The sequence below is a fragment of the Conger conger genome, chromosome 4 (assembly GCF_963514075.1).
Source record: "Conger conger chromosome 4, fConCon1.1, whole genome shotgun sequence".
In the NCBI taxonomy this organism is placed as follows: Eukaryota; Metazoa; Chordata; class Actinopteri; order Anguilliformes; family Congridae; genus Conger; species Conger conger.
In genome coordinates this window covers 43,783,775-43,808,362 of record NC_083763.1, presented here as the reverse complement: position 1 = coordinate 43,808,362, position 24,588 = coordinate 43,783,775, and the positions used below count along the sequence as shown (strand labels likewise).

Sequence of the window (24,588 nt, the reverse complement as noted above, 5' to 3'; positions counted from 1 at the left end):
GGTTTTGGATTGTTTTTGGATGGCAGGGTGCGATGGTGATGGAAGGAAGGCAAAATAAAAATAAAAGAAACAAAACAGGAGAGAAAAAAGAGGAAGAAGACAAGGAGAAACACAGAGAGAGTAAAACAGGCCAATCTTCTGCTTATCCATAAAAGAGAGAGTGACTTAAACAAGATGGAAGCAACAGCACAGAACATCAACAAACACACACATATACACTCTCCCTTTGCCTGACTTGTGAGGACTTCTCACCGGATGTCTACCACCACTGAAGGACAACAGCCTTGGATACTTACTTCTTGCTGGTGAGGTCAATAGAGTGCTCCAGTTTATAGTCCTAAAACCCGAAAGCATTTTTGAGTCATGGATTCCCTCTGCAGATTCCCAATGCATTTTCCCATTGGGATTTTGTTTTCTATCGAAAATAAGGTCTGTGTATAATGTAAGCTTAAGAGAGATTGGGTTTTGTTCTATGAGCTAAAATACATCAGTTATTAACTAAACCACAAATTTCGAAGCGGTTATGTACATATATTTATATAGCTGTTAAAAAAGCAAGTTGCTATACTGAAACCACAAGAACGGTCACATTCTGCCAGCGGCCATTCAAGTTTCATAGTAGCCCGCCAGCAGGGGACATGTCAACTACGACATGCTGTCGTAGTTGCAATACACTGCAGCAACGTGCTTGCAACTTTCCTTTTAAAAGCACACAACGCTTTGAAATTCACTATTGAGATATTAACGGATGTACTTTAACTTGTTGAACGAAACGTGAAACTCTCACAAGCTTACGTTAACCACAGACCATAAGTTTGGCAGAAAATGAAATCCCTGTGGGGAAAAAAAAGCACGGGAATTCTGCCGAGGGAACCCATGATGGAATATATTTCCAGGTTAGCCTAGAAAAAGAAGTCATCACTGTAACACTCCATTTTACATTCAAACAAAATTCAGACACTCACAACCTGGAAGAATGTATTCTGTCCGTTGACTTTTTTTTTTTTACCAAGCCACTGAACAGAACATACTCTCAGTGAGCGCTTTATTAGGTAGACCTGCACACCAGCTTGTTAATGCAAATATTCAATCAACCAATCATGTGGCAGCAACTAAAATGCAATTGTGTGTTCAGAGATGCTCTTCTGCATACCACTGTTGCATGATTATTTGTGTTACTGTCACCTTCCTTTCAGCTTTGACCAGTCTTGCCCTTCTCTTTTGACAGAACTGCTGCTCACTGTATGTTTTTGGTTTTTCACACCATTCTCTGCAAAGTCTAGAGACTGTTGTGAAAAACCCACACAAAAAAAAAACCCAGTTTCTGAGATACTCTAACCACACTGTCTGGCACCTACAGTCATTCCATGATCAAAGTCACTTTGATCACATTTCTTCCCCATTCTGACATTTTGGTCTGAAAAAACAGCTGAACCTCTTGACCATGTCTGCATGCTTTTATGCATTTAGTTGCTGCTACATGAGCGGCTGAATAAACATTTTCCTTCACAAGCTGGTGTATAGGTCCACCTAATAAAGTGGTCACTGAATGTATACCCATACTCAATACACACAAGAAAGACACTGTATCCAACAGATTCAGGTAATAATGGATGTATTCGGTTGAGCTGTGCCTTCAGTGGTACTGTAGGTATCCACAAACACACAAACTGCACTCAAGCTTGTATGCACGTACACACCTATACATACGTGGACACCAACTACCCTCAGACACACCACACGCACAAAATGGCACTGGCAGGACGAAAAGCTTGGTGAAACACAGACATGTCGAATCTTGCAATACGTTTTGACAAGTCACGTGAAAACATGAACGAGAGCGGACAATGGTCAAAATGGTCAACTTCTTTTCATTGCAGGATAAGCGTCTGGCGAACAGGTGCACACGTATACTGCATACGTGACTCGTAACCCCATACTGGTGGAGTCTTCTGTCACAGAAGCTCAGAAGCAAGACAATGAACTCCACGAAAAAGAAAAGACAGGCACAGACAGGTAAAGAAAAGGACGACGGACAGATAAAGCAAAGAAAACCGAAAGATTTGTGACCCCCCCACCCCCATACTACCCCAGCCACACGTGAAAACAAGGGAAGACAAAGCTGGTGCAGCAGGTGCCTGAAGAGACAAATAGGTTGTGTTAGTTCACACAGACATCCGCAAAAAGAAGACAACAGAGTCGGACAGGAGAGATCCTCTTCCCTTTGAAAGCTGCAATGCATAAGTTGTTAGTGGAGACCCGCCGTGTGTGAGCTTCTCTCTGATTACAGAAGCTGTATTTGCCGATAAATGAATTTGTTAATCGATTACCTCGAGCTCCGTGTAATGAAGAGCGAAAGCTGAGTTTGCCAAAAAGAACAAAACGCCACTGTGAATGTTGGGAAGGAGGGTAAACAAACCTGGATTTTTTTCACTACTTATGAAACAAAACTGAAGCAGCTTTGCACTCTGGCCTTTATTAAAGCACGTTCTTCAAGTTCTAAAAGCCAATTTGGATGCATAATTCTTCCCCTTTAAAAGTGTACACACGATTTCGATTCATATTTATCCTGAGAACATGTTTAAAATGGGAAAAGAAAACACCTACTGGTACATAACACGAGCACATAAAAAAAGCCGATCACGATGACTCACTAACATTGTTGCATTCGCACATTTAAGGCCAGGCATCTCACGACAGATCTTAATTCCATATTTATTACATCCGCGCCAATGCAGACGTGTGACTCTTGTGAAGATTACTGCAGAGGCAGATCTGAAGCCTTTAATAAATCACATTTCCACACACTTTCCCTGTGAGCCTGACATGAAAGTGGTTTGGAGACGATTCATATGATTCATGGAGGGTATGGATCCTCTCACTCATTTCGTGGAGCCCCCCTCCCCCATTCCCCCCACTCTCTACCTGACAGTTGTACGGTCAGGTAGTCAAGGATAACCAATCTCTTTCCAGCTCAACAGAGCTCACTGGCTAGGACTGTCATTCGGCTCCCTAAGGAAGATATCAATATGAATCTCACAGACTCTCATTCGCCATTATGGCAAAATGGATGCGGCTAATGTTATACAATGGTGGCAGTGGTTGTAGGTGGGGGTCAGAAAATGGCCATAAAAATTACTCTAGCTGGACTATGCAGCAGGGACTGATTAAGATTAGACTCCATATAATGTGTTCTGAATAGGCCGGCAATAACACTAATAGCTATTTAATTGGCACGGCATGATTAGCAGGCATCTCTTGCCTCGTTGCTGCAATACCTGTGGATGATACTTGTCTGTCAACAATGCTTTTGAGGCGATTGCTTAAACAAAGCAATGACAATTCTTATAGAGAAGCAACACCGCCGCATGACTCCCCTCAATGCTGACTTTGAATCCTATTCATCAGATTCTAGTGTACCATATTCCTCTACAATGCATTTTATTGGTACAACTACAACCCAGCAAAAAATAATGCTCAACATTTTTTTATTTGTTTCGGTGAAAACAGAACTTATTGGAGTTTTATTATATTTTCGCAATAAAAAAAGAAACAAATGAAAAAAAAACATTGTAATATGCTCATGGGGTAGAAAATAAACCATTATGGAATAATAAAGGCTCTTTCAGTTTTTCATAAACGCTGATAAGTCTGAACTTCGTCAAAGCTCACTGTCATTGTGGCTGTGCACGCTTCATAGCTTATGGTACGCGAGGGCCGAGACCGGCTGGTTTTCGAAACTCCCTTTACCTGGGAGTCAGGTGTGAACACAACCTGGCCAATCAGAGGCACCAATTACTCAAGAGAAAATAATTGGGATTTGGATTCCAGGGCCAGAGTTGATGATCCCTGCTTTATAGAGTACTTTCCTCATATAAACTGTTTTAGTTATACAGTAAATAAACATATTGTCATTTTGAAGCATGGCTACATCTACAACCAATTAATGACATACCTGACATTACACCTTGTAAAATAAACATTATAAATACTCAAATTAATTCCAGTCAAAAGTGAAAAACAGTTTGAGGTTATTTAAAAAAATATATATATATATTTTGTTTGATATAAATTCATAAAGCTAAACTGGCATTTTAAGGGTTAAATTCAAATAATCTGACCCAGGTCTACTTCACGTATTGTTACTCATAGAACTACTTCACTCGTACACTCTGAAACACCACTGTGGACTCATCTCATTCAGCGTTCTTTGGGGTGAAAACAACGTGGGATTTAGCGGTGAACCTTATCTCGAAAAAAAATGAAATGGAGTCAGAACAGATGTAGCACAGTTATTATCCGCGATGAGCCAGAACATCTTTCATTTTTGGATAAATACACGTAGGGAGTGAACTAATACACCAGTATAGGCCAGGAACAGGGACCGTTTAAAGATATGACTGAATACATGGGGGAGGTCCTTATCTACTTTGAGTCTTGAGAGCAGTAACAGGAATATCTCATAACTATTATCCTGGAGCCAAGGAATTTATCTGCGATTTGGGGGGTATTCCAACACTGAGGTGTTAGTAGTGCCCTAGCTATCAGTCAGAAGAAGTACAGCAAGTGTTTACCAAATTTCTCCTTGTATACACCGATGCAGCTACTGACCAAACATGATGGTGGGGTTTATAAAACCCTTTCTAGTACAGGTGTTGTAATTGCCTTTGAGAACTTGAAAAGGGTGCCCTCGTTCAAAATCTTCTACACCCCCCGCCCCCCACTAGGTTATGAGATCACATAAACTGCGTCCTGTCAAAGGGGGGGAAAACACAAACAGGAAAACAATCGACATTCCTCTCAAAAAGACTGGTTCCTCAATCAGGCATTGTTGAACAATCTTGGCTGACCTTCCACTCATCCCCAGTGTCAGGACTGGTGAGGTGCATGGTTACGAAATGTCATGTCAAGGAAATGTGTGTTCACACCTTGACTTCCGACAGAATATCTGCTGCTGACAGTTAGTGGCTCTGGCTTACATTCTGAAAGGTGAGGCTGGTCAAAATCCGCATTTCGGTGGGCAAGAGGTGGTGGGCCCTGGGTTAGTCAGCATTCGGCACGTTGGGCTTACCTCGCACGTAGAGGTTGGCGGGGGCGGAGTAGCGTGTCCCCGCCGTGTTCATGGCCACGCACTCGTACTTGCCCTGGTCAGACTCCTCACTGTTCTCGATCTGCAGTGCTCCTGGGAGAGGGGGGTGGGAGGATGGGGCGGGGAGGATAGAGAATATACAGTCACTCCCACGGACAACACAGGCTGACTCTGTCTCCTCCCGCCCGGTCAGACAAACACACACATTCACTACACCCTGGGGCGGAGAAATTTCCCAAAATGGAGACCCTCTGGGTCATTTTTCCCGGTGGTGAACACAAGGCCACAATCGATGTGTCACAAAACTGCGGCAGTCTTCAAAGACAGAAACAACGGAGCACACACTGACCACTGACGTTTGCCAGCAGCACTTTGCTTTAATGATACCCAGGATGATCCAAGATGGAGGAATCACCATGTAAAAGTCTTTCAATCTGGTCTGTTGGCGCACAAAGTGCTTTTGAAACGGCAATGGTTGACATGCACAGTAAGAGGTATATAAACAGCTGATGAAACAGCATGTGTATGCTAACACACCCACATTATTCTGTGTCAGGAAAAAGAGTTTGTGAAATACTACACTGCGCCCATGCTTCACACAGTAGTCTATTAATCAACTGTGCACAACTGCATCGATAAAATAACAAACAGGGGCATTCTAGATCTGACACAACAACATGAGCCATTTTAACCTATTCGACCAACGGGTGTTGAAGCCAGTCAGAGGTGAAAAACTCTGCCACAAGGGTGTTGTCAAAGTGCTGTGTTTGTCACCCTCCGATTGTCACAACACAAGTTTAGCACAACGCCGGAGGGTTGTGATTTCGGCGCAGTGTTCATTATCAGCAACCAGTTAGGAGTCGCAGAAAGCGGAAAGAGAGAAAAACAACCAAGCGGGGGTCTTCGCCGAACGGAGATTAAGAAGACCCCCCCCCCAACACACACACACAATAGGGAGTCCATTATCAACTAACAAATTTGCTCCCCCCACACAACAGAGAAAAAAGTAATAAAAGAAGAAAAGGTATACAAACACTAGTTTTATAGCGGAAAAGAAAAAGCCTAAAAAGGGCTGGGAAGTAGACAGCGGCTCAGGAAAAATCGCTGTCCTTGTAACCGCATGCATTCTGGTATGGCTGAGCTGCTTTTCTAGTGTCAGGGTTGATGTGGTGATCGCACAACGAGTGCCCCGGTACTCCCAAAGTCCTGTGGTAGCAGGAGGGGGTGGGCTGGGTGGTTTAGGTTGGGTGCCCAGAACTTGGCACAGTTCAGCTCCAAATCTCCAACCCCACAAAAAATACAGGCTGCAAATTGGCAATCAATTCTGGGATTGTTGAACACTGATTGCTATCATTACTTGCTCTGGAAGGTTGTTCGGTCTCAGCTCCTTTTGTTAAGAGGCAAAAAAAAAACTAAAAACTAAATTGGCTGCAGTGGGGGGAAAACCTTTCATGTTAAAAATTTAAATCCTGTGAATTTACGACAAGCTCAACGGTAACATGGTCCACTATGACCGACCCAGAACACCCTGTCCGTATTATAAGAGTGATACTTACCTGAATCCTCTGGTATGATTTCTTAAGTTTCCTCATTTTTTTTTTCACAATGCATACAACTGTACCAATATTTAGACTGTGTACACGTTCATTGAGAAACTTAAATTTCAAAGTGTACATAAACAGTGACATAGCCTAACTACCTCCAGCAGGGACAGTATGCATTGTTGTCAACCAGAGAATGTGTTACAGACATCAGACATCATGCATTGCGCAGACGGTGAAACACACTTAAGTAAATATACGTAAAAATATATTTCGGAAGGATTCCGAAAATGCATCATGGGATGAATTTGTTACGGAAATGTTCAGTACCGACAAAATAAACTGAAAGAAATCAAGAGAATGGATGCATGGTGACATCCAGGATGGGTTTGAAGCAGTGAGCGGTCTGGCCTTTCTAAGTCCGCAGTTGGCTGCCTGTGGCTAAGAGAACCCTGGTCATACGGTACAGTGTGGCTCAAAATGGCCGCCAGGAGGCTAAGCACATAAACACACAAACTGCTCCACCGGGGCTACTGCACCTTGACTCTTTTCCAGACTATTGTGTTTTGTTGGAATAATAATACAGCTGAATTAATAAGCGAGTGTTTGATCGGTGGGGACTTTGAAAGGCAAATTACACATTGTTGAGTTTTTTTGGATGCCATGTTACAACAACGGTTTTCTTTCTGCTCCCCCCCAGAAACTTTTGCAGCAATAGGCTTTTACCGTATTTCTTCTCTGCTTTTAAATGATCCACACAGCTCTTCTGAATTTGCGGAATTGGAGATATTCAAACTGGGCAGGTTGGTGGCCTACTTAAACCTGTTCCATCACTATCTGTAAGTGTATTTGGCACATATGTCAAGGCACATTCGGCCAGTTTAAAAGCAAGCTTCTTTAATAAGCTAGTTTGTTCTGGCGATTGGAATGCTTGCTGTCCAAGGGTGATTTTCAGTCCAACCTTGTTCATCACTTGACTGTGATAACATGTCAATGTAAGGGGGTTCATTAACCATTGAAGAACTTTCACCAGGCTTTCAGACTTATCCCTAGAGCGCGCAAAATAGAGCAGATACCAGATATTCCACTTGCCTTCGGCAACATTGCTTAACTGAATTAATTAACTCTGAATTCATTATATCCTTTTTTCACTCCGTAGGATCCAGACAGTTTTGAGACAGAGGTCACATCTGGCCACCCCTTACAAACCCACACAGGCTTCCATTTCCAGCAGTGTCAATCACCACCTAACTCATATGTAAATGAATCGTCTCAGACTTCAAGACAGCTTTTCACACAACTATTCCAAAGAATAGCTTTGCTTTTGTGCGCGGTAGGCCGCAAATAAAAATGTTTCCTTCAAACCTCGCCCGTGCGTGAAGAGACAAATATACGTGGTTTGAGTCGACTGAAAACTGTGCCGATGTTCCCGACTGAATTCCTTCTGAGGACCGACCCAGTGGACACACTATGTCCGAGGGGCGTCTACCGTTTGTTGTTATTTGTTGTTTGTTTGTTTGAAGGGTACAAGACAGAACAACAAAAGGAGCCATGAGCTGAAGCAGAGGAGGTGTTAGGGCTGAGAGAAAGCTGAAGATGGGAACAGTGGGGGGAAGGGGGGAGGAGGAGGGTATGGAGCGAGTCGACATTTCACTTTACAGCATTCTTACCTCTGATTGGTGTACCACCTGGTGAGGTAATTTGAATGCAAATAAGATTAGAGAGAAGCGTTAGTACAAAGAGGACGGAAGGAGAGAAAGAGAAAAAACAAGAGAAGGAAGGAAACTAGTAATGTGTATTTCCATTTTTTTAAATGTCAGTTTGAGGCCGGGTAAAGCAAATCACTGGTAAAGATAAAGTGAGGCTGAAGCACAGCTATCTGTTATGGTGACACTACCCAGGGACTGACACAGTGTGAGAAGACACAGCAAGGTTCGATTAACAGCCTAGTTTTACAAAACTCTGGGCTTATTCTCTGTCATCCCATAAGTAGACAACTTTCTTTAATTATGTATTCAGTTACCAGCCTAGTTTTATGAAACCCTAGGCTTATCTGTCATCCCTTAAGAAGACAACTTTCTTCAATGATTATTTCAATGAGTGTCCTTAACTGCTTCTTTTTTGCCAATGTAAAAGCATCTACCTTTCAGATTGGCTTTAAAATACATACATACATAATTTGTTAGTAAAGGGACAGTGAAGCATATCTAGGCATATGCAGCAGGACAGTGGAGTGTGTTGGTTACTATACAGATACAAAGGATCCAGATAATGAAACCAACCACTTGCCACTCAGGAAAAAAAAGGAGAAGAGAGAGAAGGAGAAAGGGTTGAGAAGAGGGGGGGGGAAACCTTAAGCTGCAAGACTCGAGTGTTGAGGAGAGAGGCGGCAGCAGCTTACAACAAGGCTTTGAGTTACACTGAAAACCGCCAGACGAGACCTCCCCGCATTGTGATCGGGATTAGTTTATCGGTTTAACCTGGATCTGGGAGGGTTGCTCTGGACAGCCTTTAATGCGGCACGACCCAAAACGAAAAACGCTAAACTTTCAAGCGCATGTTCGCTAAACTTTTTCATTTATTTTTTGTCTTGTTTTCCCTTTGTACCTTGGAGTCCAGTTTGCTCAGACTGCTTTGAAGTCCTTTTCTAAATAATACACCCAGAAGTAGTTACAGTTAAAGTCAGTCCTTCAGAGAACCTCAGGCCCATACACCTCAACGGTTAAAACATAAGTCGTAGGTGGGAATGCACTTTGTTTTCGACCAGCGTGCATAATCTCTTGTTTCAAGCGTGTTTGCGGTCCAGACTTCTCTGAAAACGCAGGCTACAGAATTAGCCGCACAGCCGCGCCTGGCTTTAAGGTGAGTAAATAGGTCCACTTCTTTAAACAAACTGGGTGAAATTAGGACCGGATTTGTGAAGAACCGCTCACGAGTCAAAGGACCTGCGATCGGAGGTAATGTCTGAATGCTAAGTGTCTGAAGCCAGAGAGCACTGAAAATGAACTTTGTCAAGAAGTGCTAATCCATTGCTTCCAGGCCTGTGCTTTTTGGTTAGGCCCCAAATGCTTTTCATTACCACACGGTCTGCACTGAAACACAGCACAAACACAGTTGTAATCCCAAACGTTAAATAATTTGTTGATATCGCAATTCAAAATGCAATACAGTGAAGGCCTGAAATGCAAAGGGGCACAAAGAGGTTAAATATAAATCTCATTTTATATATTTATGTTTAAAAACTGTTCTTGACCTCTAAACTGTTCTTGAGCTATATGGAATCACTATTGTGCCATATTATTGTGGGAGGAGCACTACATCTAATGCAGGTTCACTCCAAAATGCATTTTCACTGAACTGGTGAGAAGCATGTCTCACACAGATGAGGACCGGTAGTCTGTGGGTGTTTGCCGTGACTGTGGGCGGAACTAATATCACCTCAGGCAGGACTAGGCCAGCTGTGGACCAGCCATATTTGGCTAATGGCACAGCCAATTCTCTAACTTTTAATAAGCAGAATGTCTGTTGTGGCGAACCGAACAAAATAAAGTGCAGCATGGTGATTTTGATAAGATTGTGCATATTTGACCCGACCTGAGGGCAGATGGACTAAAAAGGGGAAACTTCAAAGCTAATCGAATCTTCCAGACCACTGCTTGAGCTTTCTTCACCTGTAGTCTGTCTTGGGCCAGGGGAGAGGCCCCTGGTGCTGAGAGACTCCCTATCCAGCTATCTACCATTCTGCTTAACGAACACGGGCAAAAATAGGAGTTTTAAAAATAATAAAAGCATTAAAAGGTGAAAAGGCCAGGGGTCAGAAAGTTAAAGTCCTGCCATGTGTTTCTTCCACCCATGAACACAGCCAGCTGATTACACAAATTACTTCAACTTCCCGACTGAAGAACTGTGCGAATTAGCAAATCCAGGTGATTGGAACAAAATGCTGGGGCAGTACTTTTACTTTCTGAACCTGGATTTACCACCTCTGATTAAAAGATTCAGCGACCTAAGCCAGGCACCCAATTTGTCATTAAAAGGATTAAACAGGGACGCTAACGCAGGGAGGCTAACGGCTAACATGGAGCAAAGTGCGGGCCGAACGGCAGCTGGGCCCTCCCGTCGAACGCGGTCTCCCACTCCGAGAGGGCTCCTTCTCCTTTCCGCTTCAACGCACACCGCCTCCCCGCGTCCTCTAAGCGAGCCCCGCTCGCTTGACCCGACGCACAGAAGTCGTTAGCATCAAATGGACGGGAAAATAGGATTAAAGCTTACACCTGGAAGACGCGGGGGGTCGCAGCGAAGGTTCCCTTAACACAGCTCCGCACAGGTGCTGAATCCAGCTCAATTAAACGGTGAGTTAGAATGGCGGGGACTTTGTGAGGCAAACAACACGTCGTCAAGATTTTTCTACGCTCCCCCCAGCAACAGTAATTCTACAGCCTTTGTGGGGGTATAAGTTGAAGTTAGCATGTGTGACTGTGAGATTTCGGTGGAGCAACATTCTGCGAAAGCCTACCCTGCTGTAAAATCCAGCTATGCCAGCTTGAAAATCGAGCTGGTCAAACTGGTCATAAGCTGGGCTAGCTGGGTATGAGCTGGTCAACAAGCTAGTGCTGGTAGCTTTTCAGAGCTGGTAGCTGATCAACCAGCTGTTTCAAAACCCTGCTGTCAAATTAGCGATGCCAGCTTGACCAGCTTGAAAATTGAGCAGGTCAAACTGGTCATGAAGCTGGTCCAGTTGGGTATGAGCTGGTCAACGAGCTAGTGCTGTTAGCTTGTCACAGCTGGTAGCTGGTCAACCAGCCGTTTCAAACGCTAGCTTGAGCTGTTTTTTTCAGCAGGGTAAGCTTCAGTGATGAGAACAGCGCGTGTGGGAGTCCGTACCTGAGCGGAGCTGCTTGATGCGGCCGTTGCTGCCGCTGATGTCCACGGGCAGGAAATCCTTGAACCAGGAGATCTCTGGGTCTGGGTTCCCGCTGGCCGCACAGAGCATGGTGGCCGTGCGTGTCCGCTCCACCACTTTCAGCTGGGGGCCCATGTCGATGGTGGGGAACCCGTGAGGTATCTGGTTCTCTGCAACGCAGGAGAGAGAGCGTTCAATAGAGGGTCGGTCACCCGACGGGTGGGTTTGGAGATCCTGACCGGAAATGAGGCAGCCTGGCGTCCTGTAGCCTAGTGGATAAGGTACATGACGGGGACACGTAAGGTTGGTGGTTCAAGGTACAATACGTAGATTTTTGTGTTAAAACATTGACCATTGTAAATCCCTGCCTATCACTGTTGACTGTTGACAGTTGAGGGGCCGACACTGTACCGAAACATTGTACAGCTGAACAATGATTCAAGCTCATTGGTTGAAAATTGGTTGTAATTGATACATCCAATGGCTTGGGGGTGGGGTTTCAACATCACGTTCACAAAGAAGGGGGAGGGATAAACAGTGTTGTGGTTTGAGATGTTTGTTGCTGCAATTCCTCTCCAGACTGTTAGGAGTCCGAAAATTACCTATTGTACTTTTGAAGCCCAACCCAACATTGCTCTAAGGGGGATTGTCCCCTGTTTACTCTAATCAACTGTAAGTCACTTGGGATAAAAGCATCAGCTAAAAACTGTCATGTAATATAAAAATGAGGAATAAGGATTTGGTAGATCATGGTAGATCTGAATGATCTGTGCTCCTGAGTGCAGTTTCATTGCTCTCGCTCTTTCCACACAAAAAAAAACCTCTCTCGCTCCCACCCGGATCATCTGCAAGGCTAAGTGTGGTCAAACGCGAGCCTTAACAAATTATTCATGAGGCAAAATGGAATCGATACCTGAAATACCACGTTTGCTATTCCGTTGCACGCAGAAGTAACTAACTCTAAAGTTCCGTGGCTGAAAGCTTCGCGGCCCGGGCAGAAGGAAAACAAACAATGTGCGACCTCGCATTAGCAAGCCGGCGTTCCGCTGGACGAGAGAGAATGCAACGGAAATGCGGCAACAAGGTAGAATATCCCAAGGCTGGCTGTAGCCTCCCTTCTCCCACAGAGGAGTTGGCGTATAGGGGTGCACAACAAGGGCCGATCCGTTTCAGGATTTTGTGCCAGCTTCTGGTCTTAATTATTTAATTGACTCAAACACATCTTATCTGATGTGTGTATGAGTACTGGCTACAGCTGCAGACTGCAAATGTATCCTAATGATTTTACTGTGCTCAAGTACAGACTTGAACCAGGGCAATTTATAGAGCTGTATTTCAAATACTTAAAAACAAGGCAATTGGTTGGAACAAAAACCAGTATGCAGAGTTGTGCACCCCTGGTGTATAGAGCAGTCATAATCAAAACACGGTCCTTGCGGTCCCAAAACTTCTGGTTCTCCCTTTACCTGGGAGTCAGGTGTGAAGACAGTCTGGCCAACCAGTAGCACTAATTGTTCAGCTAATCACCAGGGTGAAAATAAAACCAGGGCCGGATTTAGATTCGGGGTCCAGATTTGATGATTGCCGGTGTAGAGTATCCGGGTTGTGCGGTCACAGCCGAGCCACGCAGATTAAGCGTAGCGGCTGGTGCCTCTGTGGCCGCGTGGTGTTTACGGTGTCGAACGAGTGCAATCTGAGCGCCGACCCAGGTGATGCAATGGGGTTCGGGGGGCGGGGGGCGGTGGTTTCAGCCGGCTGGAATCGATGAGAAGGGGCAATCTGACACTAATGCGCGCAGCAGCCTCTGTTCCACAGTAACCCGATTCTGGGAAAGCAGCGATGGCATTTCAGACCGCGCCGCCGTCGATAATGAGCACGCGGCCTCTCGGCTCCCCGAGGAATTCTTTTGTGCGACGGTTCCTCTCGCGCCGAGCGCTCGCTAGCCAAAAATGGCATCTGACAGGAAGTGCGCTCTGCTGGAAGACGTTGTTCGGGCAGACAGGCGCGTTCACCGGTGAACTGATTCGCCGCGCGGGGTCCGTTTGATTGACGGGACACGGGTCGTAATAGATTGCCGCTCTCCCTTATGCGGAGTGACGGTGCATGCTGGCGTGTAGTACACGCAAACACGCTTACACAGGCGCGGTCTACAACGCACGACAATAAGCGAACAGCATAGGAGCTTATCATATATTAACTGGCAGTCAAAAATAAATAAATAAGCAGGAAGATATAAGCCGCGTGATTACGGTGACACCGATGGAACGTTGAAGCCTATTAGCAAAAACAAAAATAAATAAAAACAGCATTTACATAATCCTTCTGAGGGGAAGGATATTGCTAATACCCTGTGTCAGATATCAGTGTCAAAATGAAAAATTCTCTCACCCTACATACGCCGTTTTCTGCAGTTTGTTTCGATTTTGATTCCCCGTTTCAAACAAGAATAATTCTATTAGCGCGTGTATGATTTGTTTCCAATTCGGCAGTTCTGCTGCTCTCTCTCTGGTGCTGTGTGTCTGAGAATGTGAGCAGGCCTGTATATAAATGTAATAACGCGGTTGAAATGACATGTTGGTTTGAAGGCGCCGCGCATGGGTGACAACAGATGTGTAACTGCATTTGCCCCCAGTCGGAAACCCATGCAAAACCGGGGCACATTCCAGCTGGTTCTACTGATGTAATTTAAAATCCCAAGAACATATTCCACATCTGGAACCTTATTGCATTATACCAGTTAATTTAATAAGAGAGTAGACCAGGAATCCTCAAATCTGGCCCTAGAATCCAAACCCTGAGCCCTGGTTTTCTTTCCTCCCAGGTAATTAACTGAACGATTAATGCTCCTGATTGGCCAGACTGCTTTCACACCTGACCTCCAGGTAACGGTAGGGTGGAAAACCAGCAGTTCTCAGCCCTTAAAGACTGTGAACAGGGGAGTAGACCGTGTTCCAGAGAAAAAGCAGATATATCCTGCTTTCTAGAACAAACCAATTAGAAATTGCAGGACACTATAGAATGTTTCCCAGCATGCAACATTGAAATCTGAAAACAAGGGTTTTATAATACGCTCAATCACGTACTTTAGGTGTGCAAATAGGCTAAATGCATTAATTTAACACAGGGTCCAGACACACAGACACATAAACAAATACATCAGGCTCACACAAGGTGACACAGACCCACATATACACGTTTCCCTCTTGTCTTTGTGTTCTTAAGTATGTCTGCACTAGGATCCTGGGCCCCGTCACTGGGGACACTTTCGCTGAAGCATGCTCGAGCTAAAGGTACGACAAGGAACTGGAAACTTTCCAATAAAGGGCTTTAAACAAGCCGGCGACAGAGGGAGGATCAGATTAAGATGCCGGGGCGAAAAACATGCAAGGAGCTCCAGAAAGAGTCTTTCACGGCCGGATCGAGTGGAGCGACCCGCCTCACACTCACGACCGGGGCACGGGATCGCCTTTTGTGCCGTCCTCGTTGCTGACGGCAACGGCCATTGTTCGGGCGGGAAGAGCATTGTGGGAAGGGTGTACTCGGGGAGTCTTCGCGGATTTCGGTGTCGTTACCGGTGCATTCAGGAACACTCTAATGGCACCCGCTGGGAACCCAAGGGGAAAATCTCTGGGGGAGTTATTACGCGGCCCTTTTCGATATGGCGAGTGCGGAATTGAGCGAGACTTTAGAGCATCTGAGGATCACCAAGGTTTTGTTTTCGGCATTGTGTGGGGCTGGAGGCGGGAACGCGGTCTGTTGTTGCGGTGTCGACGGCCTGTTGATTATGAGCACGACTTCATCGGACTTCACATTTCAATCAGAAGAGCTCTGTTAGGAGAATGTTAGCACGTATTTTATTGGGATTACTTGCTTGGGTGTAGATGTAGTGCCCGGACAGGATGAGGGTCTGTCTTTAAAACAGAACTGTAGTCCAGAGGCTAACCCAATAGCAGGCCTGGAATGCATACATGCTCATTGCTGTGTACAGAGAGCTATCACAGTGCCCAGTTTTTTTTTTTGCTATTACAGAGAATCATTTTTATGCATAACTATAATGTATTCATGCACTGAAATCAAGGGATTGTTATAAAGTGCATCTAATTGTCAATCAGCAGTAACATACAAACCTATTCCCCATGACAGAACCACGGTATCACAGAATACCATATGCTTGTGGATAGCACTCATCTTTTCCATACCTTTGTGTATAATGGTATTGCTCACAACATTACTTCTTAGGTGTTATTAAATTCACATTGTTTGGGAATATATAGTGTGCACCTCCTTACTCATAAGATGAGTAATAAAATAATATATAAAAATCTCCCCAGCTTTATTTCTATACATTTAAAATAGTCATAAATAAAGTCATATATAGTCATATATTTATGACTCAACAATTTCAATATAATGAAGTTTTTAAAGGCTGATATAACTAAATTTGAACACAATGTATTACAGTCAGCAGTAATCCCATTTACGACTCACAGAATGATATGCAATATTGTACACCATATCATTTTTCGAAAACATGCAAAGCTGGCCAGTATTGTGATAAATGTGATTTGTTAACTACCCCTTCAGTCTCGTGCTTCACAACATAGAAACGTTTCATCATGTTCACCGGAACTCACCCATACTTATCATTTAAAATAACCGTCCCCAACCTTTGAGATATGCACAGTCTAATGCCGGCTCAGTTTTTGGAGTTACAGTCGCAGCAGGGTGGCAATACCTGTTCCTCATTTAACAAGGTCATTTTTATGCGGTTAAACGTTGAGACCGTAAAATAATTTCAATAAACGGCTGCCACCAGTTCCCACTCTCCACCCAAAGCTCCCCTCACACAGAAACAATGGGAGAGATGTCATCGCCAGAGGATCAGGTGGCGACAGACAGATGTGCTCCACCTTTTCGTTTCACTGCCCGTGTCTCAACCTGACACTCTATGGAAATTATGGGGAAAATTACGGTCTGTGGCAGTGACAGGACATAATCAGTCACATTTCATAAATGTTTCTTCACAAACAAATGTACAATATAACTGATATTCACTAAAGTTGTCCGCTTCCAGTATCCCTGTACATATTCTATCTATTCCTCAACAGTGTCTACTGGGAGTACAGTGAAGCAAGCTTCATTGGCTTTTTATTCAGACCATGGGACATGCAGTGGGTTAAACGGGTCATGTATTCTTCACTGTCACGTACATATTTCAAGAGCACAGAAGAACCCAAAGACCTGTCTTTGGGGAGGCATAAAAAAACTCCTTTGACCTGCCTATCAAAGCCACTGATGGTCTGCATAGCTGGCATGCAATGAAGCAGCAAAATGTCATTCTTTCCCAAGGCTTTTAAATGCAGACAAACCTCCCAAAGAATTTCCTTCAAGGGCCTTTGTTTATACTGACGGGTGAAAAAAAGAACATATTCTTATTTGAGAAGGGAAGAGAGGAGGGTGAGAGAGAAAAACACTGACTGGTCTGAAATCCTATACCCTCTGTGAGGTTTTAGACGATGAATTGATAGCCAACAGCTAAGACTGCATTAGTAGCATTCTTAACAACAGCCAAGTAATTGAACTTAAGTCTGCTACATACATCGTTTTTTTTCTTCTTTTGGCTTGAAATTGGATATTAGTGCCAAGCGTTGTGAACACACAATAATGGTATGTTCGCGCATTATCTAACCCCGCAACTATTTGTCGGGGCGGAATTATCACGTCGCCTTGTGAAACGGAGCCCACCTTGTCTTGGCTTCACAGAGGAATTTCTGAGCCCGGGGATTATCGCCCCACCCGCCTAACCTAATCTGCAAACACAAAGGTTGTCAGTCAGTCGGTGTTTGCGCAGAAAACGACAGGTCCCGTCTCCCTGCTCCCGTCGCTCCGCCCGCCGGAGTTTGCCGCCGTTTGTCATCGCGTTGTCAACGGGGAAATCTCGATGGCTGCGCGTTTCCCAGCGTGCGGCCGAACGCGCGGCGGAATCGCCCACGTTCCAGCTGCCGCTCTCCCTTTTAGCTTCGAAAAATTCCACAATCTCATGTAAAAGTAATCCTTATTTATATAACTACTCGACAAAACCACATATGTTGCCAGTTGCAGTCAGCTTCATAAAGCGGCTTATTACAGGTTATGTATTATGCAATTCTGTGGCGTAGTCTTTCTCACTGCTTGATGCAAGCTGCTCTCTCTGCCTACATGTGTAATTTATTACTGACACCTCCTGCTGATATAGTTGAGGTGATGATTTATTTTTTTTGTTCCTTGCTGGCCCACACCTCCAGTAAAGTATTTCTTTTGATGCTGGGCTTGATTAATGGCTGAAAGAGAGAAAAGAAGAACGTGTGACGGATGTGGTGTCGGCTCATGTTTAGCTGTAATTTGGAAGCCATCTTGCAAGATAGGAAATGGGGTGGGGGGAGTGGGGGTTAAGGATGGGAATGCGCATTTGTTTTGTTGCTTTGGGCGACAGGGAGCAGGGGAAAGCCAATGACCAGTTCCCTTCCATTTCCGGAAAAGGTGTCTTTGTTCCTTAATTACCTTAATTTCTCCTAAATGAGCCATCTATCCCCCTTTCGCTCACTCATTTTCTATCTCTCTCACTCTATCACTCACACACTCACTCTCACTCTCTCCATCTGAACTCTCAGTGGTTTTGACACACCCAGGAAACTGTCTCCATGAACCCAACCTAGACAGCCAGGGTCTACGTAGCTCTGACAATATTAAGCCCGGCAAATCTCGTAGCAGTAAAGAGATGGAGAAATGTGCTAATGTAATGGAATCTGTTGTCTGTTGGAAGGTTGCCACAGTCCTTTGTGGCCTTTTTTTTCCATTGGACAGCAAGTTCAAAGAATAGTACACTTCCTTCTCAAATCTCCTGAGGTGAGAGAGGTCTCCACTAGAAGGGCTCTAACTCTGGGACCGATGAGTATGCCGGGGGTCTATGGCTGGGTATCAGTTACAGAGAGACCATTTCACACAGAATCTGTCACTAGAAGGGAATATTTGCGATATGACAACTGGTTGGAAGAGATTAGATGACCTTCAGGAATGCTGAGGAACACAGCAAAACTTCTATTGTTGGCAGTGGCGTGGCGCCAAACAGCTAAACCGGGTGTTCAAAATGCTAGTGAAGACAAGCTGAAGTCAAAATTAACTTTTTCCACGATTCAGTCAATTCTTCATAACCATACAATCACGTCTGAACGTAAATATTCCAAAAAAGATCTAAATTTTCTATACTCCTGTACTTTGACAAGAAAGTTTTTTTCCATCCACTTCCTGGAAAACATGATTTTATGTCATTGTGTCCCAGTGTATGTCAATGATCTGTTTCCTTCCAATCAATATCCTTTGCGCACAGCGTGCATCTTTATTACACCACATTTGACGTCAGTCAAATCGACCCCCCGCCCTTCAGAAATTCCACCAAAAGATAAGTTTCACTCGTGTATACGTCATATCGTGGTTGATATTGCTGCTCTGAGTAGCTTGTCTTGAAGAATACATTGCAATATTAGTGTTGAATAAAGAATTCATTAATAACAGTACTTCCTTTCAACTACATTACAGATTTCAGGTCCAATATGAATAATTTATCATGAAGGAAGCCTGGTGTCTTTGCTGAGGAATTCAATACTATCAATACTTTTTAAATGTTGCAATTCCCCCATCTCAACTCAGCCTAACCTTGCCTGATGTTGTTTCATTCTGCCCATGCTACCTACATCTTAATACTACAATTTTGACATATTTTGCTATTGTATTCTAATATCGAATTCTATTAATAATTTAAGCATTCATAATTTAACATTTGTACCAAAATATTCCCCCAAAACCCTACCGCCTATGAATGACTATAGAACAGCAAAAAGTCAGAAAAACAAGAACTACTGGACACAAATCGATGCGAAATTGACAGGATTAAACAACTTTAAGGAATCAGGGCAGAGGTTTTTTGTGTCTTACCTGCATACTCTACAAGTTTACCAGAACAAAGACGGATAATTTACAGATGAAACAACCACACCATCCTTCTTCACAAAAGCGCATCCTGGAACAGAATGCAGCGAGCTGCTGACGCGGAACAGGCTGGGGAACCTGCTGTTGAGCTGACAGAGATCCAGATTCCCCGGACAATATGGCCGTGCCCTTCCACTCCTTGCTTAATTACATTTACATTGGCCGTAAGTGGCATTCGGGGGGCAAGTCTGTGGTGGGCACACCCCCAGAGGGCAGTTTCGTATGTGTGTCAAGGTCTCTGATTGGCTCTTCCGCCCGATGTTTGCCTTCAGGATGCTACGCTTTAATTAATGGCACATCTGTTGTTTTCCAGAACTATGCCGGGTGCAGGCGGGGGGGGGGGGGGGGGGGTACTCACTCTACTCACAGAGTTTGTGGAAAGCATTGAAGCTGTCGTCTGCCAATAAAGACCCCCAAACTCCTCAAACCTCGCTAATTTGTAAAATGGGAACAGGAGATCTCCCTCTATTGCAAATGAAAAGTGCTGCAATTAGCCTTTTGCAGGTAATGACTGTGTGGGGGTGGGGGGGGGGGCGGGGGGAGACAGGTATTCAAGGAGATTGGAGGAGAGCTTATCTGGCCTCGAAAATGAATCACACACGGGCGGCTCTCAGATGAAACGCCGCGATCAACACCGCCACCGATTTTTAAGTCGCAGGGATTAATTCCGACAGTGAGGGGGGAAGGCCTACGAGGGTAGAGATGACAGGAGAGGGAATCCGTAACGGTTATACGATTCGGATTCGAAATCAGTTAAGGAGATGCGCAATTTAAAATGGAGGAGAATTCAAATGAGGTGGCTAATGAAAACCCGAAGTCCGTGACATTGGGTTCCGGTCACGACTTCATCGACTCTGCTGGGCGCGGCAAATTTTTCGGACCCGCGTGTTGCCTTGCGGTGTATGTTATCGACCGCGCGGCAGATTAAACGGCAGCCAGGTGACCCTGAGACCGTCGTGGGCGGGGTGATTGATGGGGGCTGAGGGGGACATGGTTTCCATGCGGACTGAACACCCGCACCGCCTGCATGTGGGAGAAAATTAGCCGGCCATTACATGGCTGTCTCCTTCACCCGAGAGTCAAAACAAACACTGACGGAGATGGTCACACCGTCCCCTTTACTACACCTCCTCACGGACCTGGGGATGTCACCTGGAAATTATGAACAGAAAGGAGAGGCGTGACATCGAAACACGAGTGTCATAGCTTGCAAATAACACCCCCCCCCCCCTAGACTCTCAGACACAGAGCAAACCTGCGACCTTCACTTGATATCCTCAATTAGCATTGCTAATTCTTCTCTCCCTCCCTCTCTCTCTCCTTCAAACACAAAACCATATTCTCACACACAGTTAGGCACACATGCAGGAAAGCACACATGTACAAAAACAGGCACCCATATGCAGGAGCATACACACTCTCTTATGCAATAGGGTAAATTCGGAGGCCTCCAATAAGTCTTTAATGGCTGCAGTTTGAACCCGTCTGTTTGAAGACGTCTCCCTTGTGCTGAAAGTGTATGTCCGTGTTTACACAATGCAGGATAAAGCCAAGCTATCTGCTCCCTTTAAGAGGCGGGAAAAAAAGCCCAGGTGGCTCTCTCAGCAGTCCGCAGTCGAGAAGGAGGGGGGGCAACAACGGGGGCCTTCGCTGTGATCGGGGTGTTCCCCTGTTCACACCGGCGATTTTCCCACGGCTCTCAATGGAGGACAGCCGCATTGTAATACACAAGCAGAGAAAAAATGGCTTTACCCAGGGGGTGTCCCCCTGAAGGACGGCGTGAGCTCCAGAATCGACCCAACAAACGCACCGCAAGCGCCGATGCAAAGAGCTGGCGGGACAGGACGTCCTGTCGAGGATCGAGGCGCCAGCCACCGAGCGCACATGCGTTCAACCGCTGCGGCCCAGAACGAGCATCGGAGCCAACCTGTTCTAAAAAAACAATAAAGCCTTTGTTCCCACGGATGGTAAATCATGCAAGAGGAGGCATATTCGCCGTAATACGACCGGCTTATCAGATGAACGTGTTTACGGTAAAGAGACGCGAGGGTCAAAAGTAAGGCACAGTTTGCAGGGTGCCATTCGCGGGTGAGAGGGTGAGGGGGCAATCAGGGACAGATGAAGAGAGACACACTGGCATAGAAAAAGACAAATTTGTACCTGTGACAGAGAAATGTGAAATAAATAATGATTTCCCAATGTCACAGGAACATTCCAAGATTCTTTAATAAGAAATTACTGTTAAGAAGCAGTGGCTTAATTACTTCTTTATCAGGCCGGCGCATCCATGTCCTCCGCACGGAAAGCTCTGGAAAACACTCGCGGCTGTAGCGGGCCTGCCACCGCAGATAAACGGCGGTGCAGATGGGAGCTAGTTAAATCTGGAATCTCTCTATTCCAGGGGCCTCCGCAAGCACGCCACACTTTGACTAAGTGCACCTCTCGAACAATAAATGAAAGTCACAGAGTCAGCGGGAATACTCCCGTGCCCCCGAAACAGGGATTTCGGAAACAGCCGGTCGCGTGGCTGTCCCTGGGCGAATGTCACCGCTCCGCAGCGGTATCGCTCAATCACGTAATGCCTTTCTGGTGTGTTTTTTTCAAAACCGCAAACCTCCCTTCTCAAGTAAAGACCCCTCCCCACCACCTCGCCAACCACCCTTCCCTCTCTGGTGCTTTGCACGCCCGGTTATTAGGATCCAGCGCACAATTTTTCCCCTTTTTTCCCCTGCGGTCACGGCGCTCGGCGTTTCAAACCCCGGTACTCGCGCGGAGCTTCGGAGAACGACTATCGTTTTCTATCCAGAGAGGGTCCGGATTCAGTCTCCATAAGACGTGCTACGTGCCCTGAAGCCTCGCCGTTTATCATCCCCGCCGCGCCGCCGACGCTACACCGAAATATCTCCTTTAACGCTGAACGTGTAGCGCGACGCAAAGTGGGCCCTGACGGACAAACCCGGTAAAAAATGTGTCCATTTAACGAGGGCCGCCCTGCCAATCAGCGTGGCCACCAACCGCGCACATGCCAAAATCCACCATTCACACATGCTGTGCGGAGAAGGGGGGGGGGGGGCTGTCAGTAGTTGGCATTTCCAGCCGCCCGGTGAACGGAGATGTGTTCATTATCGCGGGCGAGATGACGGGCGGGCTGGAGGGGAGGGCCTCGAGCCGGGTCATCGGCCGGTCAGATCGAAAACCTCCGCTCCTCCCTCCGTTCCGTTCCGACGCCGGCAAATACTGCAGGATCTTTGATTTTCTGAAAAGGTCATCCGGCGTGACGCATGACGGAGATAGGAAGGCTGCCTAGGAACCGCCTTCGGTGGAGCCGAGAGAAAGGGGGGTGGGGGTGGGGGTGGTGTGATGAGTGGGAGAGGGGGGCGGGAGGGAGAGAGAGGCGGAGGAGAGCAGAGGTTGGTTTGGAGTCGTGCGTGCCGGCCTTCCTGTCTGCTCTAATTAAGGGAGAGACAGGACTGTGACAGTGGCGATATGGGTCTAATCAGGGCCAGGCTAAAGCTGACCTGTCTACTCGCTCCAATCACACACGGACTTCACAGTGCCTGAACACTGCACCACGGTTAGTCTCTCACCCGCAGGAAAACAAATAAAAACATGAGAAACCGCAAAAGAAATGGGAACAAAGAAATGTTTGGCCGGCCATTTTCTTTTAAAATGATAACCACTGGAGTGCACTGGAATAATGACTTATAACATGTCAGTAGAACATTAAAGGCCCTATAAAAAACACACACTTTACATTAGGCAAATTATAACCTGGAATATTCAAACAAGACCGTGTACAAGTTTGAGTGTAGGCGCAGTTGTGTTTGACTCTGGCAAACTGCAGAATTGACTTGAGCAAGGGCCACAGTTGGGGGATATTACCCGTGAGCGATCAGTCCGGCACTTCAATTACAACACAGGTCCAGTTCTCTGACATGGAACGGAGGACCTGTTACGTGTACAGAACTAAAAAGCAGCCCTGTAATTCTTGGCGGATTCCGTTCTGACAAGGAAAAACAGCCTAGGTGTTCTCTGCATGGGATGACGGATGGCTGTAATTGCACGTCCGATTTCGATAGCGGGGGCCCAGAAAAGGGACCGGGGCTGCTACAAAGGGGGCCTGTCCCGCAAAATATTACGACGCTGAACCGGATTGCGTTCGCTCTGGGGCGCGGGTGCGTTTTATCGCCCTCATCCATTTTGGATACGGTCTGCTTCTGCAACCACCCGGTACCTCTGTAAAACTGAACACACTGGCGCGAGCGCTAACATATCTTAGCTAACTTGACACCCGCCTGAAATCGACAACACGTCAGCTGTTGCGTGTGAAGCCCCTCGCCTGACAGCAGCGGCGTGTTATTACGGAGCTTTACCTGACTGACGGGCTTGTGTGTTTGTTTTAGCGCTGTTTACCTTACGGGCTGCATTGACCTGAACAGAGAGAAACAGGACTGGCTTCCCGAAGATAGCTGGGTCGTGTTTTTCTTTTGAGCGCGGCTCGGGAGGTTATTGTGAGGAATTCCGTTCGAAAACAATCTCGCTGACAGGCGTCAATTTCTGCATCTTGTGTTTGTCGTGCCTCCGGTGCTTCTGCGATGAAGCGGGCGAACGAGTCCGCTTCGACCGGTCTCGACTCGGCCCTAGCACTGAACAGCACCCGCAGATGCAGCGTTCCCCTTGGGGCTTTTTGAAGAAAAACATTGACGCCCCAGACGTTTACGTCTCCTGGCTCTAGAAGAGGGGCCAGGCAGGAGGCAGGTGAGAGCGAGACAAAATACCTGCAGCTAAGACAGAGAAGATATCAAAACAAACAGGCGAGCTTTCTCATAGTTAAGCAGGATTGTGAAAAAAAACAAGGAGGGCGGAGGGAGAGTGCTTAAAAAACACGATAGTTTAAAAGAAAACAATCCATTAGGCGAGTTACTGGAGAATGGAACACGCCTTTGGGACTTTTTTGTTCGGAAAGGATGGTGGCATATCAGTGCTACACTTTTGGGGGTACCTCCTCATTGGGGATACCAAACTTTTGT

General features: G+C 45.8%; 1 protein-coding gene across 4 annotated transcripts in view; it reads right to left on the bottom strand.

Moving 5' to 3' along the window:
- ptprfa (protein tyrosine phosphatase receptor type Fa) overlaps positions 1–24,588 on the bottom strand; it is a 168,649-nt gene that overhangs the window by 83,291 nt on the left and 60,770 nt on the right. For all 4 annotated transcript variants that reach the window (XM_061240147.1, XM_061240148.1, XM_061240149.1 and 1 more), the window contains exons 5-6: positions 11,515–11,703; positions 5,072–5,182 (exon numbers count right to left, since the gene is read on the bottom strand). In XM_061240147.1, coding sequence (XP_061096131.1) covers positions 5,072–5,182; positions 11,515–11,703 — 300 coding nt within the window. The remainder of the gene's footprint in view (positions 1–5,071; positions 5,183–11,514; positions 11,704–24,588) is intronic.